Raw genomic sequence first — 22,575 nt, 5'->3', positions numbered from 1 at the left:
GACAAAGGGATATTTTGGAAAGCACTTGTGATTTGTACCGAGAGACCTGCACTAAGGTCCTGGTTCACCGCGTTCTAACGGAGTGAACATGACTCCGCCACTTGGGCCACCATTGGCTTTAGAGCTGGTTTCAGGAACAATGCGAGGCCGGTATTTATTCAGATCTCTCTCTCCCTACCAACCTCCCCGCCTGTTGACCTCTCAAATTTCCACTCAGGGGATGACTCTTTTCTCTGAGTAATTAGGTTTTCCTACTTCTCCATATCCAAGTAAACTGGGTTTTCTGAGAAAAGTGTTGGACGCAGTGAAGAACCCAGTCAAGAGAGCAGCTGTGTGCATGTCCCCCCTTTACTCTGTGGCGGTTCCAAACTGACCAGACCAGTTAGGAGGATTATTAGTGTGCTGGGTCCAAAATGAAAGTTGGAGTTTTGAATCGATACCTTTTCGTTTGATTTGGTCCCCTAATCCTAGATTCCACGACCAACTTTGGCCAGCGGTTGGCCAGTCACCAGTGCAAGCCATTCCTGCTACCCAGGGTCTGAGTGGGAGAACCTCACATCCCACCCCGGGTGTCCATCCCTCCCTAACTAGTGTGTTGACTGATACTTTATTTTATGCTCATATCTCACATACTATTTATTTTTAAAGGGCAAGGGAAATTGTATGGACTAATATGGAAATTTACAAATTTTAGAGACATTCTAATTGATTATTATGTTTTCCATTATCTAAAGCCATAATTCTCTACATTAGCACCATGTGACCAAGCCCTCATCCCTGAAAAGGGTTCTGGAAAAATTTCCCTTATGTGCAGTTGATTTGGCTTATTTTTGTGTATGCAAATATAATTGAGGTTATTATTTGAAATGCCAACTAAAAAATGCACTGTAAATGAAAAATAGTACTGTTTCCAAAAAGTTTCATTTGTTTTATACAATGATCTTACTTTTTTTTCAATTCAATGTATTATTTGGATTATTTTTTCAGATTAGTATATCTGAAAACAAGCTAGTTAACTTCATTATAATAACTCAAAGCAATATATATTTAAGGTTAATCTTCACTTCACCTGGTTAATCATGAACATTTGGGGAAAATTTTTACCATACTGAGGAAAAAAATTATTATTCAAAACAAGTGGTTTGATTTAATTCTAGTAATAACCTATATACTCAGAATTATATGATTATTTTTGAGCTGTGTATTTATGAATTTCTGTATGTTACGTTTATAGATATGTATGCTTTAAAGAAAAATAGCACATTTTAGCCAATTCAACAAGAACTTTGAAGTTATTTGTTTATATAACATGTTCACTTTCACCTTTAATTCAAGAATCCAACAAGGAAGGCCTTATATAATCAAGGTCAAGAGCCGTTTGAACAAAATTACTAGAGTATGTCCTCAATACAGTATGGGGTAATAGTGAGGGTAGCACCATAGGACGCCATAGGGATAAGCAATGGAAAATCAGATAAATCAAATGTGTCACGTGTCAGGTGAAGGTACGTGCTCTGGGAAAATCAGCAGGGAAGGGCGCTGGCAGAAGCTTTAAGACAAGCCTATGATTCATGGATCTGGCAGAGGTAGCTGGAGACCACACCACGGTGGGCGTTAGCTTTATTATAAAGGGCTGAGGTTCTACCCGAGGCAGGTGGAAAGGAGAAAATGGTGAAGAGGAAGATGAGGGGGAGGGGCGGGACCTCCGGGAGCTTCATGCCTGTTGGCCCCAGTTTCCTTAAGTATGGAAGGAAATGAGCTGCTGAGAGTGAGTGTGCCTGCCGCGGAATTTTAGAGTTCAGCACGAGGGGTGGGATTCAAGGTAAACCCTATGTCGTTGAGTAGGGAGGTGAGGGTGGCTGACAGCCCAAACCTGGTCTCAGGAGAAGGTACCCTGGGGGGCCCCGAGCTTCTTGCCACTGGCAATGGAGAGCCTGGAAGCAAAGTTTAGGGAAAGTGGGCTGATGGAGAGGGGAGAAGTGGAATCCGTGGGGGAAATGGGATGGGGTCATGTTGTGGGGGCGGTGGGGGGAGAGGGCTAAATGTTCACGTACCCAGGGGGTGGGACTAGATGGGGTCATGTACCTTGGGGAGGGCGCGCCTAGATTCAGCCCCAGAGAGGAGTTATGCTGTGGATGGAGGGGGAGCCCTTCAGAGTGCCAGATTTTGTAAGATTACTTTGTTTCTTTGTTAGGGGAAAGCAGTGTTTAAAATGTTGCCTTGAAATTCTCAGGAGAGGCCCAATTGTGGGCACAGATCAGGAGCAGTAAGCCACGGCATAAGGGAAATTTTTCCTGAGAGCTTAGTTAAGGGCACGCGATGTTGCTAGAAAGTGAGCCCAGAGTGTTTACGTCCTTGGAAAAAAAGAGCAAGTTTTTAACAAGGGCATAACAGGTCTCAGCCCGTCCCTGAAAACCTGTAGTTTTACCTCCTAGAAAAAAAAAAAAAAAAAGAAAACCTAACAGATGCTCAGTGATGTGCATTTCTTTGCTTTTTTAAAGGTGAAGCCCGTAATGCACAGCAGAATCAATGTGTCCGCACGCTTTAGAAAATCGCTTCAGGAGCCCTGCACAATCTTGTAAGTTGAGGACTTTCACACTGCGGTTGGAAGGTTGCTTTCCTTGAGGTCTGCCATTTGTTTTGCAGCTTTAAAAGTATAACTGTCTCAAATGGTGCAGCTCGCTGGTTTTACTTTTTTTTTTTCCTCCCCAGCTTGATTGCAAATGGAGACCTCATAAATCCAGCCTCTCGCCTCCTCATCCCCAGAAAAACCTTGAATCAGTGGGATCATGTGCTACAAATGGTCACGGAAAAAGTCACTCTGAGGAGTGGGGCTGTCCACAGGTATGCCAAAATCATCTTCCATGGGTGGATGGGTTGTAGAAATGTTCAGGATGATCCCAAGACGCTCTAGGGAGTCACTGGACCGCAGTCTGGGTTCCAGAGCCTGTGTTCTTAATTACTGAGCTATTCTCTAAATAAATGTCACAAATTTATCTTTAATTACATGTGAACTATCTGTATTGCCTTTGCATATTTATCTTACTGATTTATAGATGCTCTTTACGTATTAAGGCAATTGGCTCTTTCTCCTATGAGTTTTAAATGTTTCTAGTCTGTATTTTTGATTCTCTTTATGTTTTTTTTTCCTTTTTTTGGTATACAGTTAAGTTGAATTTTGGTACAGTCAAATGTTCAGTCTTATACTTAAGATCATTAAGTTTTATGACTAACTTAGCTTTTCCTTATTCCAAGATTATAAAAATATTCTGCATTGTTTTCATCTTGTACTTTTAATTTCACTTAAACCTTTGATCCTTCTAGATTTATATTGGTGTCAGGGGTGAAGACAGATCTTAAAAGTTCTTTCTTTCTTTCTTTAGATATGCAGTTATGTCTTTTGACATATACATAAATGTAAATTCAATATAAAGCACCCAAAGATATATACACACAGTTGCATGCCCAGATACACGTGTTCATACCTATATTGATTGGAACAAATTCATACATGGAAATAAAATATTTGCAAGTCTAAATACAGAAATGAAAATATATATTCCCCCAAGTCTACCCCAATATTTGAATACTTGGAGAAACTCAATTCTCAGTGTAATGGCAGATATGCGTGAGATTTGGTTGCTGGTCACTTGGGACATACCCATGTTCCTTTAACAGAACATTAAAAAGTCTTGTGGTCGGACCCTCCTTGTGCTTTAGAATATTTCCATACCAGAAGCATCCCATTAAAACTGGCTCAATTCCCTATTTCTTTCTTGCTTTTTGTAAAAAAGGAAGAAAGCAGGTCAACCAAAGTCCTATAAAAGAAGGGTGAAATCATGGGTTAGAATTTATTCAGTACGCTTAACTGCCTGCAGAGGAAACCAGTCAAATCTTGGCTATTTCCAGTTTGGCAGTGAGGCTGTCAATTAATTTCAAGCCATAAAAGTGGAGGACTGACTTCGACCTTCCTATTTTGAAGCAAATGTCTGGGTCCAGGCCAGCCATTCTCAGCCTGGACTGTTTTGGCCCTGGGGGACCTTTGGCAGCATCCGGTTATTTTTGGTCATCACGGCTGGGGATGGGGCGGCTGCCACTACCATCTAGCAGGTAGAACCCAAGGGCACTGTTAGGAACACCTACAGTTAGTTCACAACTAGGATCCCAACTTTCCTTCCCTGCCTCCCAACAAAGAATTATCAGATCCAAAATGCCAGCAGCACCATTGTTCAGAAACCATGGTCTAGGTTAAGGAGGGAAAACCAGAAAATCTGGGTTAAGTGTTGATAATTAGACTTACAGGGATAGAATTACAGGTTAGAAAGAAGGAGCATCTTTACATTAAATCAACCCAGACGTATTTCAGGGTTTTTGTGGCTGTTTTCTTTGTCCGTCTTCCATCATCAGTGAAGAAGCAGACAGATCAATGCCTTTTTCTTTGCACATGTCACCAGCCTTTATTAGATAATGTTAAGAAGTCTAAGAATTTTTTCATGGTTTTCTTGATCTCCTCCCAGTTACGAACTCTTGTTTATCACCTTCAGAAATAGGCATTGTCTTTTTCATGGTATTTTCTAATAGTCTGCTATTTCTTGTTCTGTTAAAAAATTTTTTTCTGTGGACCCTTTAAATCATGTAGTGAAGTTATCACTGTTCTTTTAATAAGTAACATATTCACTGTGGTCCACAGCGGCAGTTTTACAGTAAAGGGAGGTGCTTTGTGAAGTCCCTTGATTCTGGGAAGATGGGGGGAGGCAAAAAAAAAAAAAAAGGGAAGAGGCACGAGTGCTATGCAGTTCTGCACCATTAACCCTCGCCAGGGGCTCCTTTGCCTCTTGTTTTCTGCCCCCATTCTGTGTGTGTTTGGTGTAATGTTCTGGCTGAGGGCCTTTGCACAGAATGCACGAAGTTTGTCAACCAGACAAATACATCAGGAAAGTGAATTGTAAATGCGCTCACAAAATAGAAGAACCAACCTTAGCGGGAGCTGAGCACCATTTAAAGCACCACGTTTGGCTGCCTGGGGGGCTCAGTTGGTTCAGCATCTGCCTTTGGCTCAGGTCATGATCCCGGGGTCCTGGGACCAAGTCCAGCATTGGGCTCCCTGCTCGGTGGGGAGCCTGCTTCTCCCTCTGCCTCCCCCGCGCACCCTCTGTCTCTCATGAATAAATAAAGAAAATCTTACAAGATAAAATAAAGCATCGTGTTCAGTGCTTTCCATCTGAAATCTTACTATGACAACAGGAGAGGATTCTACTGTTGGGTTGGTAGTTTATTGGGATGAAGAACTTGTGCCGAGAGAGAGAGAGAGAGAGCTCTCTCTCTCTCTCTGTAGACCATTTAGCTGTTTCTACATGGTAACCCTGGTGTTTGGATGAATCTAATGACTTGGAGGCTTTTTAAAATCAATAATTAGAATAGTAACAAATAAATAGAATAGTAACAAATAGTAACAAACAGTAACAAATAGAGCCAACTTAAGAGAGGGATGCTTCTTTGAACTTCGTAATTTTAAGCAGCTCTTTCATGCTTGTTAGAATTTTAATTGTGGGCATTCATGTTTCGGCAGACTTTACACATTAGAAGGAAAACTTGTTGAGAGCGGGGCCGAGTTGGAGAATGGGCAGTTTTACGTGGCCGTCGGCAGAGATAAGTTTAAGAAATTGCCTTACAGCGAATTACTTTTTGACAAGTCCACCATGAGAAGGTCCTATGGGTAAGTGTTCATCCTCATGGACATCTCCTACTTATGACTTGGAATAACACTGAGTATTATGCTGACCAACAGTATATATTGTATAATCTTCCTCATTGCTTAGAATGGAGAGCTTCTGTGAGATATATATATATATATATATATATTAAATTTATTTATTTTTGCCATGATTGGAGATTGGAGATTTTTCTTTTTGCACAAAAAAATATAATTTGGGGGGAACTATGAAAGGCTATATAGCATTTTAAAACTATTCACTTATGAATTCATAGTAAATATATATTAAGTAAAGATTTATTTTGGTGAAGAAGATACAAGGCCGTGGGCTTCTATGTAGCCTATATCATTTGAAGTTTTAATGATGTCTCTGCTGGTTAGCTAGACCAAATAATTTTCAGTTGGTGCCTATACAAACATCTACAAGTGTCAAAAAATGTAATATTTTACATTTCTTTTAATAATAATGGGATAAAAATGATAAAATTCTCCTCGTGCAAGTAAGTAGGGCAGCAAGAGAGACTATAATTATTACACGCAAAATTTTAAAGATTGCTCCTTAAATTACACACAGGGCCCTGTGACCCCTTTTTCTCTAGGGAGTGTCATGTATTTGCAGAAGGCACCTTACTTCAGCCGAGCAGAGGGCTGGCAGAGGCAGGCGTGCAGAGGCCTGGCCCCTCGCAGGTGGGGCACCCCCTGGCTTGCTCACAGTGTGGTTTTTTACCACCTGTGCTGCTTCTCCCAGACATTCTGTGGCCCCTTAGCTCTCAGAACCTGACTTTTCGTGACTGTCTTTTGCCGGGGTGTGTGTGACTTGCACAGAGACAACACAAGGTCACTGATTTTTCTCCATTAATTTAACGTTTGAGAAGCTTGATGGTGAGGCCAGCCGAGGGCTTCCAAATAAGTAAGGGATGAAATGGACTTTTGGGGCGGTGTTTGCAGTGGGCAAGAGCACAAGGTTTTCCAGCACTGTAGAATTACTTGCCCGCAGACTTGTTGATGACCATCCTTAGCCGTCCATGATGTCAGATCTGTCACCATCTCTGCTGAGCGACACTGGATTCCCCTGACGTGGGCTACCGAGTGTTCTTGAGGGCGGGGAGAAGTCTGTAGCTCATGGTGGCCTCTTGCAGACAAATCAGTTACACATCTTCCTCTATGTGTGGGGTTCTTTTCAGAGGGGTCAGTGGGTTCCAAGATAGGTCTCTCTCTTCCCTGTGTGGAACAACATTCCTGTAGCCAAAAAGAACTTTTATTTTTTATTGAGAATGACAGGTCTAGAAGCCCCCTTGAATATAAATACCCGTGTTTTGCCTTTCTGAGCTTCTGACATGGACACTGAGGACATTATGAAAACAGTGGATGTTTATTGTTTTTGAGTCAAGAGGAAACGACTTTTTGAAACGCATCCAGAAAGTTTGGGGATTTGAGTAAAAATGCTACAGAAAAACTTAAGGTGATATTAAAAGTTTATAGGGAGCATTGATTATAATAGTTTCATGTTAAACACTGAAGATCTTTTGGAATGGACTTTGATAATTGTACAGTGGTCTTTGTGAAATCAGGAAAGTATGTGGTACTTTTTGTGAAACACCCGTGTCCCTTAGACAGATAACTTGCAGGTTGAGGTGACCAGTTGGGACGACAGTTATCTTGCATTCGGTATTATTTGTCAGTAACATTCCAATTTCTAAATTGCTGTTTGTTTCCACAGTCAGAAAGCCTCTTCACTACCTCCGATTGTAGGATCCAGAAAGTCTAAAGGGAGTGTAAGTATCAGATGCTTTACTCATTAAATACTCTCTATTTCTTTGTGGTACAGGGAGGCTGTCCTCTGGGTTTCATTTAAACTTGAAGACATAAAACGTAGCTGCCTTGTGGTATATAAGCAATTTTGTGAGACAACACTAGAACTTTAATGTTACAGTTAAGGTCTTCAAAGTGAACTAACATTTTAAAAATAGAGGTTCCAAAGTAGGTATCTTTTTCCTTGTGTATAGACCTGATGTGACTGACTTCACGGTTGAAATCTGGGCAATGATGTATAAAAGTAGAGGATTAGGTCACATTTCTGGTCTGCTCAGTCTGGTTTTCTCTCTCCGACAAAGACTGAAAAAAGGGAAGTTTTTGTTAAAAAAAAAAAATAGGCAATCGTCAAGTTATCTTCCTTTAAAAGACCGAGAATCACTCTGCCTCATTCCCTTTCGGAATTTTTTCCATCCATGATTGGTCCACATGTTTGTTAACTCAGTGAATGTCCATTCCTAACCTCTCCCAGGGGAACCGTGGCGAACGCGTAGTAGGTGACTTTGTAACCTGTTTGTATCTTCGGTCTGTGCCCCCTCACAGGGAGGGGTGTGACACCAGGCTGCAGGTCTGCTGTGACAGGCTTTTCTGGCTGGGGCTTCTCTCTCTGCTTTTTCGACTGAGCCCCCGGACCAGAAGTGATCAGAATTGCGTTGACACCCCCAGCCTGCACACTGCCACCTGATTTAACTCCGCACAATTCTTCTGTTGGTATTTTGTGACATCGGCGACTGCTGGGTGATGATATGTCTCCTGATGATGATTTAGTGCCCCCCCCCCAACTTTTTATATATCATGCACAATTCTTTGGAAAAAAACACAATTTTGTGTGAAATAGTGCTGAACTCAGAATAACAAGTGACAGATATTTATGACCCATTCATGAGCTGAGGCTCTCAGAGTTGGTGACCAAGCTTTTGCCCCCAGGACCCGTACAATCTAGCTGAAGTGGAGAACAGAGCCTGAAAACGTCTCGACAGCGAGTATCCGGTGAGATGGGTAAATGTGAGGCAGAGGGAGTGAAACGTGTGTTTGCCAAAGTGCATGAAGGAAGTCGAACATGAGCCATGGCTTTGAGAGATGTTTGCAACAGGTGAAGGCTGATGAGGGGAAGAGGTTTCAGATGGACAGGATGGTGTGAGAAAGGGGCCAGGGTGTGCTCTCCGAGAGGCAGTTACGCAGGCTGTGATCTGTGCTTAAAAACAAGAAGGGGACCTCTGCACAGACAGGAGAAGGAGCACCTCCAAAGGCTCCCACAGAGTCCCGATGGCCCGCCGGGAGGGAGCTCACGCCCATGACCCCCGGGGACAGGGAGCTGCTCAGGAGCGTGTGTGGGGGCTGGTATGTCTGGAGTGGCAGGTGGTGGCCATTTCAGATGGCCTTGAATGTCAGAACCAAGAGTCTAGTCCTTATCCCGGAGTTGAGGGCAGCTCACAAAGGCTTCCTCGAAGTGAGAGTGTGAACCCAAATCCATTCTAGGAAGGTTGGATCTTTTTTGTGTAGAAGGGCTTAAATGGTGAGAGGCTGCGGATGAGAGATGTCTGTCACGCGGCCATTGCGAGCAGGAGCCTTGGCGTCCGGTGGAAAAAGAGCCAGGCCAAGGAGGCACCTGTTGCCCTTGAAGAGACGGAGGACTTTCTTGGTGACAGGACACGGGGGGTTAAGGAAAACTTGGAGCCAGAGATAGCTGTGAGTTCTCGAGCTTGGATCGCCTGGAAAATAGGGCGACACTGGCTGGCCAAGAAGAGGGCCGTCGGGGGAAGTGATGATCTGCCTAACTTCAAACATACTGAGTGGGGGGTGTCAGCACGAAATCCAGTTGGGAGTGTGCAGCTGTAACTGTGGAGATGGAGGCCTGACGAGGACCCGGGGTGACGATCACAAGTCCGTCCGCGTAGTGGTCATAGCTGGAGGACAGACCTGGCTCTGCTGTTTCTTCCTGGCACCCCGCGGGTGGCAGCCCTCTTCCTGCTGTTCCGGGGGGAGCCTGGAGAGGGCGCACGTGGGCCGCAGAGGACCCAGCCCCAAGGCAGCCTGACAGCATGGGTCTGCAGAGGAGAAGGGAGGAGAGAGAATGTTCCAGTGGCTCAAAGATCGATTTTAGCCACTACCGAAGCTAAGCAGAACCTGTGAATGTAGGGTTTGGAAGTTTTGTCCTCTCGCTCTTCTTCAGGATTTTGGGGCAGAATCCTCTTGTCTACTGGGCGTGTGTGGGCTTATCGACCCCCTCAATGCCGCTTCAGGAGTGGTGGTCAGACAGAGACCCCGAGGACTTCATCACTGACCCGAGGTCAGCTGAGAAAGTTGGCGTCAGAACCGAGACCATAACTCAACTCTTTGCATTCACAGTTAGCAGACTTTGGAATTATGTGCTTATTATTCTGAGGTTTGGAATGTCTACATTTTTTTTTTTAATTAAAAATGTGCAGTGTGTTTCCTGCTTGAAAATTCATGGGCAAGAGGCACGTCCGTGTAGTTTCCTTGTTCTCTCGCTTGTTTGGAAGTTACTTAGAATCTGTGCCGTGAATCCTGCTTCATTTAAGGGTAAATGGAGTTTCCTGCATCTCTGGCACAGAACAGAGCCCCCGGGAGATGGAGATGAGCAGAAAAAGACAGGGCGCTCTGAACGCAAGCTACACTTGGGGGAGAACAAGGTTCAACTAACAATTCCAGAAGTCGGTATATAATTCCAAGGTGTAGTAGGATTGAAAGAAAAGTGCAGAGCAGTAGGAGCCGATGAAAGGAGGGCCTATTTAGGAGGGTCGGTCGGGACAGGCCTGCTCTGGGGAAACGACCTTGGAGGAAAGGCTCAGCCACATGACACGTGTCCTCATAGAAAGCAAAGACTCAGAATTATATTTCCACGCTCTGACGTAAATACAATACCAGTAGGGTTTGCCTCTTCCCACACACTGCAAGAGTGTTCTGTCTTTTTATCCGTCTGTCCGTCTGCTTGTTCAGATGGCCATCTGACACATACTTCTGAGCAATTACTAAGGTGCTCGGAGCCACTTTATTTTCAAATTTTTATTATTTTTTATTTTGTTTTTTTAAAAAAATTCTTTAAATTTTTAAAATTTAAAAATTTTTAATTTAAATTTTTTTTTTTTTTTTTTTTTTTTTTTTTTTTTTTTTTTAATTGGAGCCACTTTAAAGGACTGGCTCGCAGTGGCAAACAGATCGTTTCAGACCTCACAGAACCTTCCTTTTAGTGCTAGTGGGGTGGGTTGTGGTGGAGGAAGGGTGGCCATAGACACTCTCCACCTCTAAGCAAATGGACACATCATTTCACCTGGTGCTAAGCGCTAGGGGGAAAATGAAGCAAGGCCCAAATTGGTAGAAAATTCTCTGAGACCTTCATGACGTAAAGGAGCCAGTCCTGTAAAATGGGGCAGGACCGGGAAGAGCCTCTGTGGCGGCGGCAATGGTCACAAAGGCCCTTGGTGGCTTCTTGGCAGGGGAGGAGGGAAGAAGAAGACCAAGTGGTCTGAGATGGGAGAGGCGCGTCGGGCCGGGTCTGTGGACTCCGAGCTAGGAGTTTGGATTTTATTCCTCGATGGGACACCGTCTGAGGGTTGGGAGAGAAGAGGAGGATGTTGGACATACACGTCTGAGGCTCACTCCGGCTGTGGTGTCTGCAGGGAGCGGGTCGGGGGAGAACCGAAGCGGGAGGCGGGGTGGGGGAGGTGGCTGGACCCAGGCCTGGGACGCAGGTGTCCCGGACGGGGTAACAGGCGAGATGGACATCTGTGACAGTTCATCCTAGAGGATCTTGTCACCGTGGTCTCTGACGGGCGCATTCACCCAGCAGGCGTTTGCTGAGCACATGTTACGTCCTGGGCACTTTGGAGTGCTTGTGGGGGAGGGAGGTCGTGAATGCAGAGAAAACAGTAAGGGGATGGATCGGACCTTCTAGAGCAGGAGAAAGACAAGCACGCAGTACGCTTGGTATTGATCAGGGATGAGCCCGAACACATCCGGGTGTGGGAAGAGGCAGTAGGAGGGCGGTGTCCTCTGGGTGCTGGGGGCAGGCCGCTTCCAGGAGGCTGTATCCGAGCAGAGGGGCAGATGCGCCTGGCACACGCAGGCCCTCATGAACCTGGCGTGTGGCGCGGGTGAAAGCCGGACGATGAGCCCCACAGAGGGACCATCGCCCTGGACAATTCCAAAGTCACAGTCTTGTTTTTTTTTTTTTTTTTAACAGAAGGATTATTTTTCTCCTGTCCTTTAATTAATTGGGTCCCCGGAGAACATGCATGTTTTTAGGATCGTTCACTGCTTGGCACCGAGTGGGGGTGTGCATGAAGGGGTTGGGGGAGACCTCGCTCGGGATGGTGGGGGCCACCCACGAGTCAGCAGGAAAGGCAGCCCTGAAATGCTGATTCAAGTCAGGGGAGATGCAGAACTGGATTTTTAGGAATTCGTTTCTGGCAAAGCTTTCTAGGAATTGCTGTGTTGCCTAAGGAAGGGGAGAGGGGGTGGGAGCCTGAGAGAACTTAGTGGCGAAAGAAGGGAAGGCTTCCAGAGCGCACGCAGGGGGCGCTTGCCGGTGGGCCAGCAGCACCCACCCCGTGGTAGGGAGTGTGGGTGGTGAGGGCGTTTCCCGGGCTCAGGCAGACCCTGGCAGAGCAGCCCAGGAACGGCCCCGTGCAGAGCAGGATGGCCCCAGAAAGCCGTTCCCTACCCAGACTCCTCGTGCTGGGGGAATCACAGATAGGAGCAAACGGAGGGTAATTTTAGCTTGGAGTTCTGGCCTTGAAAACAAAAGGAGGGTGGAAGTAGATGGTGTTAAAGTCTGTGGTGTGAAAACCACCCCCGACATCGGGAGGCTGCCCGGGCACACGGTGCGGGATCAGGGCGCCCCCTCGTGGAAGATGTGTAAACTCAGGCACCGTCGCAAGTCAAGCCCGAGTTCCTGGCTCTTCTTACCCTGTGGCCCTTGAATCTTGGCGATCTGTAGTTGACAGACTCGAATATTGTCATCGCTGAAGTTCTGGTAAAAACAAACAACTCTCCACATAGCACAGAGTCACTGTAAAGCGAGATAAATTCCAGATGCTCCCGAAGTTCCATTTTGCCTTTTGGGAAACTGAGTCCAGTGTAGATAAAAAGGCTTTTTGCGCACGATCCGTTGCCAGAGACGTCAGGGAGAGAAATGCCAGCCTGAGTTTGGGGCCACGTTCCTGGTCAGGAGTCTCCCTTCTGGGTGCATCTCCGAGGCGGGGGCTCCTTTGTGAGGCAAAACCCTCACAACGTCCTCTTAAACTTGATGCTTTCCGGCCTCTGGGCCTTTGGCACGTGTCCATGGGGCTGAATGTCTTTCCTGTGGTCATGAAAGACACCTGAGTTGACAGGTTCATGTTGGAAAGAGCCTATGGAGCTCTTAAAAAAAAAAAAAAACAGTTTTAATAAAGTAGGAGGGGGCCGAAGGGGTCCTTTCAGTTTTTTTGTTGATTTGAGCAGAGGATTGCTAGTGCCGCCCCGTGCACTGCTGCGTATGGGGCAGGAAGCAGGGCAGTGGTCCAGGTCCCGTACCGGGTTTGGTTTTCTCCCAGGACACGCCACACAATCAGGCTGTTTCTTGATCGACTCTGCTTTGGCGTAAAGCCACGGTTTGTCACCTCCCGGTGGCCTTCTCAGGGAATCACGCCATGTAGTGAATATTTGCAGTGTCTTGGCATCAGGAAGCTTTTGTGTCATAGGAAAACCAGACCTGGGTAACCTTGAGAAAGTAAGTTCCCCTGTACCTGTAAAATGGTGACAGTAATACCGTATTTGTGTTAAATGGTATTTAGCACATGAGAAGTACTCATTAATACTGTTTTATCACCCTGCAAAGCTGTTTGAGAAAGGCAAAACTCCTTTATTTCCTATACCCCCAAAGTAGCCACAATTCTCCATTTATGTATCCAGGTTATAAGTCCCATGTGGAAGTCTCAAAAAAGGAAGGAAAACCCCCCTCTCCATTCCTTTGTCCTCTTACCCTCCACAATTTATTTGTAGACCAGCTATAATTTATATAATTAATTACGTGAATAAATATGAATATATATATAATGTAACTATGTAAATAAATATGACTATAACTTATATAACTTGTATCTTTTTGTATCATTATTACATATTTATTTCATATTATTGACACTTTAGATGAATCAACTTTTTTTTTAAAGATTTTATTTACTTATTTATTTGACAGAGAGATCACAAGTAGGTAGAGAGGCAGGCAGAGAGAGAGGAAGGGAAGCAGGCTCCCCGCCGAGCAGAGAGCCCAATGCAGGACTCCATCCCAGGACCCTGAGATCATGACCTGAGCCGAAGGCAGAGGCTTAACTCACTGAGCCACCCAGGCATCCCGATGAATCAACATTTTTGTCTTTGTTAAAAAGCACAGGCATTTAAATTGTTTCCGATCTTCTAGTTACAAAACAAATTCCTCCCCTTCTTTTAGCTTAATGCTGGCCTCACAGAGCGCCCTGCGATCAGTCATGATTCCGTAACCCCGTGCATGAGGATCCGTTACCAAAGCCTGTAGCGTTACTGGCATCCACCCGGCTTTCTCAATGCTCCAGAATAAGCCCTTTTGAGTGTCCTTATCAGAAACGGAGCAGATCAGCACTTCCTGCGTAGTCCGTGAGAGAGCTGACTTTTCAGGCTGTGTGAATCCCGGGCACAATTCCGCTCTGTCCTTGTCATACACGGTTTGGGAAAACACCTTTTCCCAGAGAGCCGTGTAGGACCATTCTGCCCAGAACCAGAGGCTCTCCCTCACTGAGCTCCATTTTAGTTCTCGAAAGTTCCACAGCATCTCTGAACCTTCTGGTAGGCCTGCTGGAAGGGGGGCTGTGCTCGGTCAAGGCTTCCAAAGTTTCAGAATTGTGGGACAAATAGACATGATGGGAAAGAGACCAGGACAGGAGACCTGGAGGACGGGTGTGGACACCCCACTAGAGTCACGGGATCTGTTTCTTCTGCCAGGCAGTCCATGACCTTGAGAGAAAGGAAAGCAAATAAGTGACGACTCTGGTTGCAGTTAATGCAATAATTAAATGGAAGCGTATGTTTAAATTGCAGTTGGAATGGGAAATTAAATTATGCAAAGGAATGTTATAGATTTGGACAAGTTTTCATACTGTTAATAAATCTATGCATAATTCATTTTCTTGTAGGCTCCGACAAAATAGCATAAATAACTTCATTTGTAAGGCTGTGAATTTTTCTATTCTTAATTGGGTGATGGCTAAAACCATTTAAATGCTTCTGGATGACTGAATATATAAATGTTTAAAATGAGCAGTTATAATAGGTTTCTAGGCAGATTTGTTTATTTGATATTACTACATTTATTTTCAGATCCTAGCCCAGTACAGATGTTGCATAAAGATCTCACCCAATATGGTGTGAGCTGCCTATGATTTTTAAGGAAAGAGAAATTCACTCTTCTCTTGGAGAAGCACTCTGCTACTCTTGGAGTGTACACTGTCTCACAGGCGCTGACTGGTTGTTTTATAAATGTTACCATTTCTTCCTCATGAGAGACCTAAAGGTGGGTTTGTTAGCCCACTCAGCTGGGAAGGAAGTGGTTAAAGAAGGCAGGATTTAGTCAGTCGGAGGTCCCATAGGTGGTTAGTGGCAGTGGAGTGGCTCTGAGCCATGAATTTTGGTCTCTAAAACTTGCCTTCTTTCTGTGTCCTGCAGCCTCTCACCTGATGCACGCGAGACACTCAGGTGGGCTTAGCACCTGAGCGTCCAAGGACCAGGTTGTCCGGTTGGGAGGGAGGCTCTTGCTGTAGCAGTGGCGAAGCTGGGACAGAGTCTGAGCACACCTGTTCTTTGGGTGTTCACAGTGGCCACTGCTCTCATGGTTGTTACGTACCAGGCCCCCCTACCCTGCCCCAGGAACTGTTGCTGGGCTGGGGAAACTCAACCTCACCATCATCGTGCTGAAGAGCCTCCTTTGTAGAGGCAAGGTCTTCATTTCCAGAGGCACGTGGAGGCCACAGGCAACTACTGAACATATGCCCATGGGTGGTTGCCTTGCGGGAGCATGGTCTTGAGCTATCGAGTCTGTGTGGCTCCGGATTTGTGATTCACAGGGAGCTTGGAATCAGCAACCGAAGAGTCCGTGTTTGCGGACGTCTGCAAGGACAGCGTGTGTCTCCTTGTAGGATGACAGCTGCATATTCACAGCGGCCACTAGTTAAGAAAGTGTGTCTAGATTAAGTTTCCAGCTGAGGGCTGTCATCACCCTTCCTCATCCAGTAGATTTTCCTGGAAGTCACAGGAGGGAGAAAATGGTTAAGGCAGTGGCCTTGCTGGCCCCATGGCCTTGGGCAAGACCCCACCTCTAAGCCTCATTTCTTCCTCTCCACAGTGGGCGAAGTGCCTGTCTCATGGTTGGGAGGATTGAAATGATTTTATAGAAGGTCTGGTGTTGGTTAAGTATTCAGTACTTTTTAGCTATTTTTATTCTCATGCCTCAGGTAGGCCCTTCTCCTGGCCCCAGGAAAAGTTAATGTACATATTAAAACGGAGATTGGGGAATCCACAGAACACCTCCATCTCCCACGTCCGCCCCACTGACCGCCAGTCAATGACTTACATCGACTAGGAGTCACTTGGGGATTTCATTAGCCCATGGTTGAGTGTCTGGTCTTCTGCCACTCAGGGAAATGATCGTCAATCCAAGTCAACGGTTGGATCCAGCGACCACACGTCCCCTCAGCCCCCAAAGAGGAAAGGGAAAAAAGAGGAGGCGAATTTGGAAAAACCCAAGAAAGGGAAACAGAATGTCAAGTTAAAGAAGTCACCACAAATAAGTCCGAACGGTGGTAAGTTTGTCCTTGCTACTATTATATTTTTATGGATTATCATCTGAAGGCTGTGATACACTTTTAATTCTTAAATAGATCTGTTTGTTTCTCTGGACCCACGGAAGATACTCCTTATTGTCCTTAAGGAGCGTTTTCAAAGGAGACTCTGAGTAGGAAAGATTCTTCTGTTTTTCCCACAAAATTTCTGTTTATAATTAGAGCTTGTGTATAAGAACACGTGTTTTGAGGTAAAATAAGTTCTTGTGCTGGTCTTATATAAAAAAAGGTTATTAGCCTCTTGTTAGCCTTTTCTTCTACTGAAAGAGCTTGATTAACGTGTTTACTAACTGCTGTTGACATTGGTCTCTCCTACTTGTGTATCTACGACCCGTGTCCACATTGATCACAGGTCACTTTCAGTCGCATATCCCTTTCTCCAAAAAAGATATTTTCCTAATTTTACCGAGAAATACAACAAATACAACACATCCAGTAAACTTTACCAGTAGGATGATAACGTGTCCCCAAATTAGTTCTGTCCAGGTAAGAGAGGCTGTAAAATAAGTTTTTAAACATTTTCATAAGTACGAGATTTGTGCGGTCAGAATTGTGAACTTGCGTGGGAAGACTCTCATGGGAACTTTTGGGAAGACTGGCTCTTTTCTGGTTTCATTCCACGTGTGGTGTCCGTGCAGCGAGCCCGCAGGGGTGGAGGGGTGGAGGGCTGGCTGGGCCACAGCCCCACGGAGGGACTGATTCTCCTTCGCCCCGGGATCCCCTCATACATCTGTCGGGGGACATGCGGGGCAGAGGGAGGTGGATGGGTGGCCTGTCGTTTCGGATTCATGGCCAGCTCACTGTCTTCCACTGGGAGCTTCAGTTTCTTGCGAAGTCGATGTGAAGAGTCACGTTAGAAGGACTGATACCGTGGGCCTCCCAGGGAAGGGGACACCTGAACTTGTGGGACTTCAGAGGATGTGGCAGGTGACAGGGGTCGTGGGAAAGCTGCACGAGACCGAGAGGAACAGCCTGCGTGATGAACCAGTTACAAAGAGGAGGTGGAATGCAGGGGGATTCACATGGTTCCAGGGAGGGAGACCGGCTGGAAGGCGGGGTCCTGGTACAGCTCTGCGATGGACCTCGGGCAAGCCGCTTTTGGGGGGCCCATCAGTTCTCTGCAAAACGTGGGTTCATACTGAGATTTAGCTTGTAAATTTGCTTATCGTTAGGTCATATAATCCCTCGCAGATGACTATGAAACAGGGGAGGCCAGGGTCCACTGTGGGCAACGAATGTTTACTGAATGCACATTTTATGGCAGGTGCCAAGGGAACAGAGCTCGCCTGGAGGCATAGGCCATACCTTGAGGATTGAAACCCACAGAGGCTTTATTTTAATCCATGTACCAGGTTGTGATGCCCCCTTGGCTCTGGGTTGGGTCTTATTAGCTGTTGTATTTTTATTCGCAACCACTGGCACAAGTCTGATAAATAGGAGACACTTAATAAACATCAGGAAACGAAAGTTTGGAGGCACGAAATAGGCCTCTGTAATACTTTGAAACTTTTCACAAACATTTTTCTTTAAAGACTCTTGTAAAATGTGAGTTATTTTCTGTGAGGCTCATCTCAGCCTGTGAAAAATCCCCATTCCTCCTTCTGATATGTATATTTTAAAGTCTTGAGTTTCAGTAGTTGCTTCTCAGAAGAAAAGGGACCTTTCATTCTCATTTGCAGAAATTATGCCGAATGAGGTCACGTCCGCAGTTTCCTCTCGCACTGGAGAGGGACCTTTACTGAAAAGTCAAGTGATCAGTATTTTTGCTTTCGTAGGTATTCTTACTTTTCAACAATGGTACCCGTGGGGTGGAAATAACAAGAAACATGTTATTAAAGTGCTCAGAAAAGGCGGAGGGTCATCACTGTTCTTCTCTTGTCTGTGGAGAGCCTGGCAGTTGTTTTAGATAATCGCCTATTTTAAGTGTCTGTTTTTCAGTGTCTTTTGGGGATGAGCAGAATGTAGGCTTCTAACTGCTGGACCTCTTTGGTGTCTTTTTTTTTTTTTTTTTTTTAAGATTTATTTGTCAGACAGAGAGAGAGAGAGAGAGAGCATGTGCACAAGTGGGGGTGAGGGGCAGAGGGAGAGGGAGAAGCAGGCTCCCCACTGAGCAGGGAGCCCAATGTGAGACCTGATCCTGGGACCCTGAGATCATGACCTGAGCCCCAGGCGGATGCTTAGCTGACTGAGCCACCCAGGCATCCCCTGTTAGTGTCTTTCAAGTGGCAGTTTGAGGGAGTGGACCCCCCCCCCCCCCAGTAAGAAACTTACATGATCCAGAAATGTATGTAAGAGTTGAGATGAAGCATTTTGTATCTTTTCCTCTTTTTTTTTTTTTTTTAAAGATTTTATTTATTTATTTGACAGAGAGAAATCACAAGTAGTTGGAGAGGCAGGCAGAGAGAGAGAGAGGGAAGCAGGCTCCCTGCTGAGCAGAGAGCCCGATGCGGGACTCGATCCCAGCACCCTGAGATCATGACCTGAGCCGAAGGCAGTGGCTTAACCCACTGAGCCACCCAGGCGCCCAATATCTTTTCCTCTTGATAGAAATAACATATAACTTGGAAAAAGAATCTTGGCTTCCAAAAACATTTTTCCCCCCAGGGAAAATGAAAAAAAAAAAAGATTTTGTACAGTTTGGTAGACTAAATTGTCACTTGACAAATTTAAGGATATTAGCTTAAGTCCAACTGAGCTCTTTCCCCCTACAAGATCTCCATTCAGATGTCTTTGGCTACAGGAATTTCCCAGGTTATAGTGTCAGAGCCCTCTTCTTTGCACTCCTTAATTCAGCTTCCTATTCATTTATCCTTGCAATTTTTTCCTTGCAATTGTTTTTTTACTTTAATGTCCTTTATTCTAGTCATTAGATCTAAGTGTGTGCTTTTGGCTAGTCCTCTCTCATGAGGGCTCTTGGTGTCTAGAAAAGTAAAAGCAATGAGACTGTAAGCAAAATGAAAGAGAAGGTGTGTGGTGAGTCAAGATAAGGAGCAAAAAAATTCAAGAATTTAGTTCCATATTGTGTATTTGAAATTTGCTAACAGAGTACGTGTGAAGAGTCCTTATGGTAACAGATGTTAACTAGACTAACTGTGGTGATCGTTTTGCAATATATACAAATAATCCAATAAACAATGCAAGAATTTGATGTCAGAGATGAAACATAGTTTTTTCTACTTGCCCATATTTTACATTTGGAATTAAGTGGTCGATTTAATTTTCTTTCAAAGTGTTAAATTTTAGAGTTAGAATGAATATCCGGATCATCTCATAGCATATGTTAAATTGTGCAAATTTTCGGCCCTTTGTTACCTATATACTGTTCTCATGTTAATGAGAAGAGACTCTTTTAGGCTGTCTTGATTTTTATTATCATGAGGGCTTAGTCATACTAGTTGTCTTTATTTAATGTTGCTGTGTACTCATATTTGGGTGTCTAGTGCTGAATGAATGAACAGTGCTAGTGTCTGTCTGTAGAGGGCAACCTGGCTCTAATTTTATTTCTTTCTTTTGCTTTTCTTTCTTTCTTTCTTTCTTTTTTCCCTCCTTTCCTACTCTGTTTCTTTCCGTAATAGTAAAGCTTAATAATTCAGGCAGAGCTGTGACATATTTCTTCAGGGAAACAAATCCCATTTCCTTTTAGTAGCCAAGATGCAAAGTAAAATTGCTTGGTGATGGATGAAGTTGGGTGTGAAATGCATTTTTAGTGCTGCATTTAAATACCGGCTTAACTGGCCAGCCTGTTTTCTGTACACTTTCCACTTGATTCGTAATGCCTTGAGATACCCTTTCCACCAGTGAGCAAAGTAGTTATGATGATTGTCTTGAAATTGTATTTTGGGATTGATTGCATTCATTGATATTTAAACTGTCTTCCATGTGAAAAAAAATCAGCGTCTTTAAACCCTTTGGAACACAGGAAATACAGTGGATTTAGGGCGCCTTGGAAAGATAGGAAAGACTGCTTTCTGCGGGCGGGTCTGTCCGCTGCGGCTTATGTGGTACTGATCATGGATCATTGATCATGGATCATTATAAACGCTTTTCCTTTTAAAGCAGAATTTTAAAATGTAAGCAAAAACAAGACTTGTTTTTTTCGAAGTTTGTTTGACTCTGTGGATGGGAGCATGTGCGTGCGCGCACACACACACACACACACACACACACACAACCACACACAACCACACTAGTATCTCACTTGACTCCATTCATGGCTTATTCTCAGCATCGTTCTGTCATGGTTCCTAAGGAACTCCCCATGTTCAGATTCCTGATGACTGATGGGGCAGGTGCAGCGCAGGGAGGGGAAGCCTGAATATTCTGACCTGGCTGGGGGACTGCCCTTGAGCGGTCGTACGCCTGAATTTTCTACAATCTGCGCGTGCTTTGCTGCGCCACCCCGGGGCTGGAGCATTGCTGCCGTGTGTCCCCACAGTCCGAGCACGGGGCACAGAAACTCAAGTTGCTTGGGTTCAGCAGAAGAACCAGCTCAGGCACAGGAGGCTCCAAGAATAGAACAGGAGGCAGGAGTCCACATGTGTGCCCCCAAGCCTCACCATCTGAGGGGGTCAGGGACGGGAAGAAAGTCTCGAAGAAGGTGCCAGGATGCATTCCCAAAGCAGGGCATTGATTGGAAGGCGCGGCTGTTAGATTTCGGATTTGTGGGTGTCTGCTGCCTCCCGCTCACCTTTGGGCAGAGACACATGGGTGTTTCGTTCCTTCGTCCACAGTGACTTATCTCAGAGGCAGTGTGGACTGTGGGATGTGGGTCATGTTTTACTACAAGTCCGAGAGCGATAGAAATGTGTAGAACAGGCATTCTGCATCATAGAGTAAGAAATACACTGTGGCCTTGTCTGGGGTTTCTGGCGCAGAGCTCCCAACATGCTTGTAATTGCCTAATGTGAGCGATGTGAGTACGTTCAATATTTGGTCTTTTATCTGCAAATAGCTCCAGCTCCTGAAATAGTTCTGGAGCAGAGGTGAAACAGTGTCTTGCTATTTATAACAAGGTCTTTCAGTTGCATCTGAGTTTAATTTTAAGCGCATGAGCTGACTTCCAGTGAGCTCCTAAGGACGGGGGCTGGTGGCCAGGAGGACCATGTGATTCTGGGGCAGCAAACTTCCTGTCCCATCGCCCACCCCCACACCTCCAGGGGGGCTGAGGGGTTGGAATGGAGGTCATCACTCACGGCCATGATCTAATCAAGCATGCCTTCCTCCTGAAGCCTCTATTTACAAACCCTACACGGAGGGGTCTGGACAGCTCCCAGACTGTCTGAGGCACAGAGATACAAGAAAGGCCCAGAAGCTCCATGTCCCCTCCTCTTGCCCCGTGCATCTCTCCCATCTGGCTGCTCCTGATGGACTTAGGAACCCTGCCCCCTTTCTGAGAATGCCATGGTCCTGTCTTCAGTAAACAGGGACTGAGTGCTTCCTGGTACCGCGCTTTGTATCTGCAGGATGCGTCCGTTCCCTCTCGTTTGTGCTAACTGCTCAGCACTAGCCTGGTTTCTCCTGGGGACCAGCATTAAACCTTGACCAAGATACCATCCTCAGTAAGGTAGAAGCAATTCCCGTCTCCTTTCCAATGACCAAACTCCATTGACCACTCGCGGATGCTGAAGTGTGTCTATGCGCCGGGCGCTGGCACGTTTTTCCTTCTTGCTGATCCACCTCTGTATCCCTCTTTTCTGTGGGGAAAATAGCATTTCTGCTTGCACGTGCTTAGTCTTAATACTGCGTGGTGCTACAGACAGGGCTGGGAGCTTTCCCCACTCATACCATATGCGGGGTTGCCTCTGTACACCGGGGTCTGTTTTAGGTACGAATGCTATTTTTATTCTTCTCAGGAACCCTCGTTGTTTTCAAAATAAGATATAACCAGTGTTGCATATCACCACGTAGCATGTCGTCGCCATGGGGGTGTAAAAATAGTGAGAAAATATCTGCAAAGTACCTTTGAGCTTTGTAGGTTTAAAGCTGTCCACTTATTCTTATTTTATACTCCTGGATGATAATACCAAATTGTCTCTCTGAAGTCAGGCAATGTAACATTCCCTTGAAAATGCTGTCCGGGGGGCACCTGGACGTGGGGCACCTTTGGCTCAGGTCATGATTCCAAGGTTTCAGGATCAAGTCCCATGTTGGGCTCTCTGCTCAGCGGGAAGCCTGCTTCTC

At 45.4% G+C, this 22,575-nt stretch overlaps 1 protein-coding gene across 3 annotated transcripts in view; it reads left to right on the top strand.

Moving 5' to 3' along the window:
- Positions 1 to 22,575, top strand: part of DCDC2 (doublecortin domain containing 2) — a 131,506-nt gene that overhangs the window by 38,445 nt on the left and 70,486 nt on the right. For all 3 annotated transcript variants that reach the window (XM_059179457.1, XM_059179459.1, XM_059179458.1), the window contains exons 4-8: positions 2,502 to 2,578; positions 2,713 to 2,844; positions 5,570 to 5,716; positions 7,434 to 7,488; positions 16,194 to 16,356. In XM_059179457.1, coding sequence (XP_059035440.1) covers positions 2,502 to 2,578; positions 2,713 to 2,844; positions 5,570 to 5,716; positions 7,434 to 7,488; positions 16,194 to 16,356 — 574 coding nt within the window. The remainder of the gene's footprint in view (positions 1 to 2,501; positions 2,579 to 2,712; positions 2,845 to 5,569; positions 5,717 to 7,433; positions 7,489 to 16,193; positions 16,357 to 22,575) is intronic.

This window comes from Mustela lutreola, chromosome 6 (genome assembly GCF_030435805.1).
Source record: "Mustela lutreola isolate mMusLut2 chromosome 6, mMusLut2.pri, whole genome shotgun sequence".
NCBI lineage: Eukaryota > Metazoa > Chordata > Mammalia > Carnivora > Mustelidae > Mustela > Mustela lutreola.
This window is presented reverse-complemented; position numbering and strand designations above follow the sequence as displayed.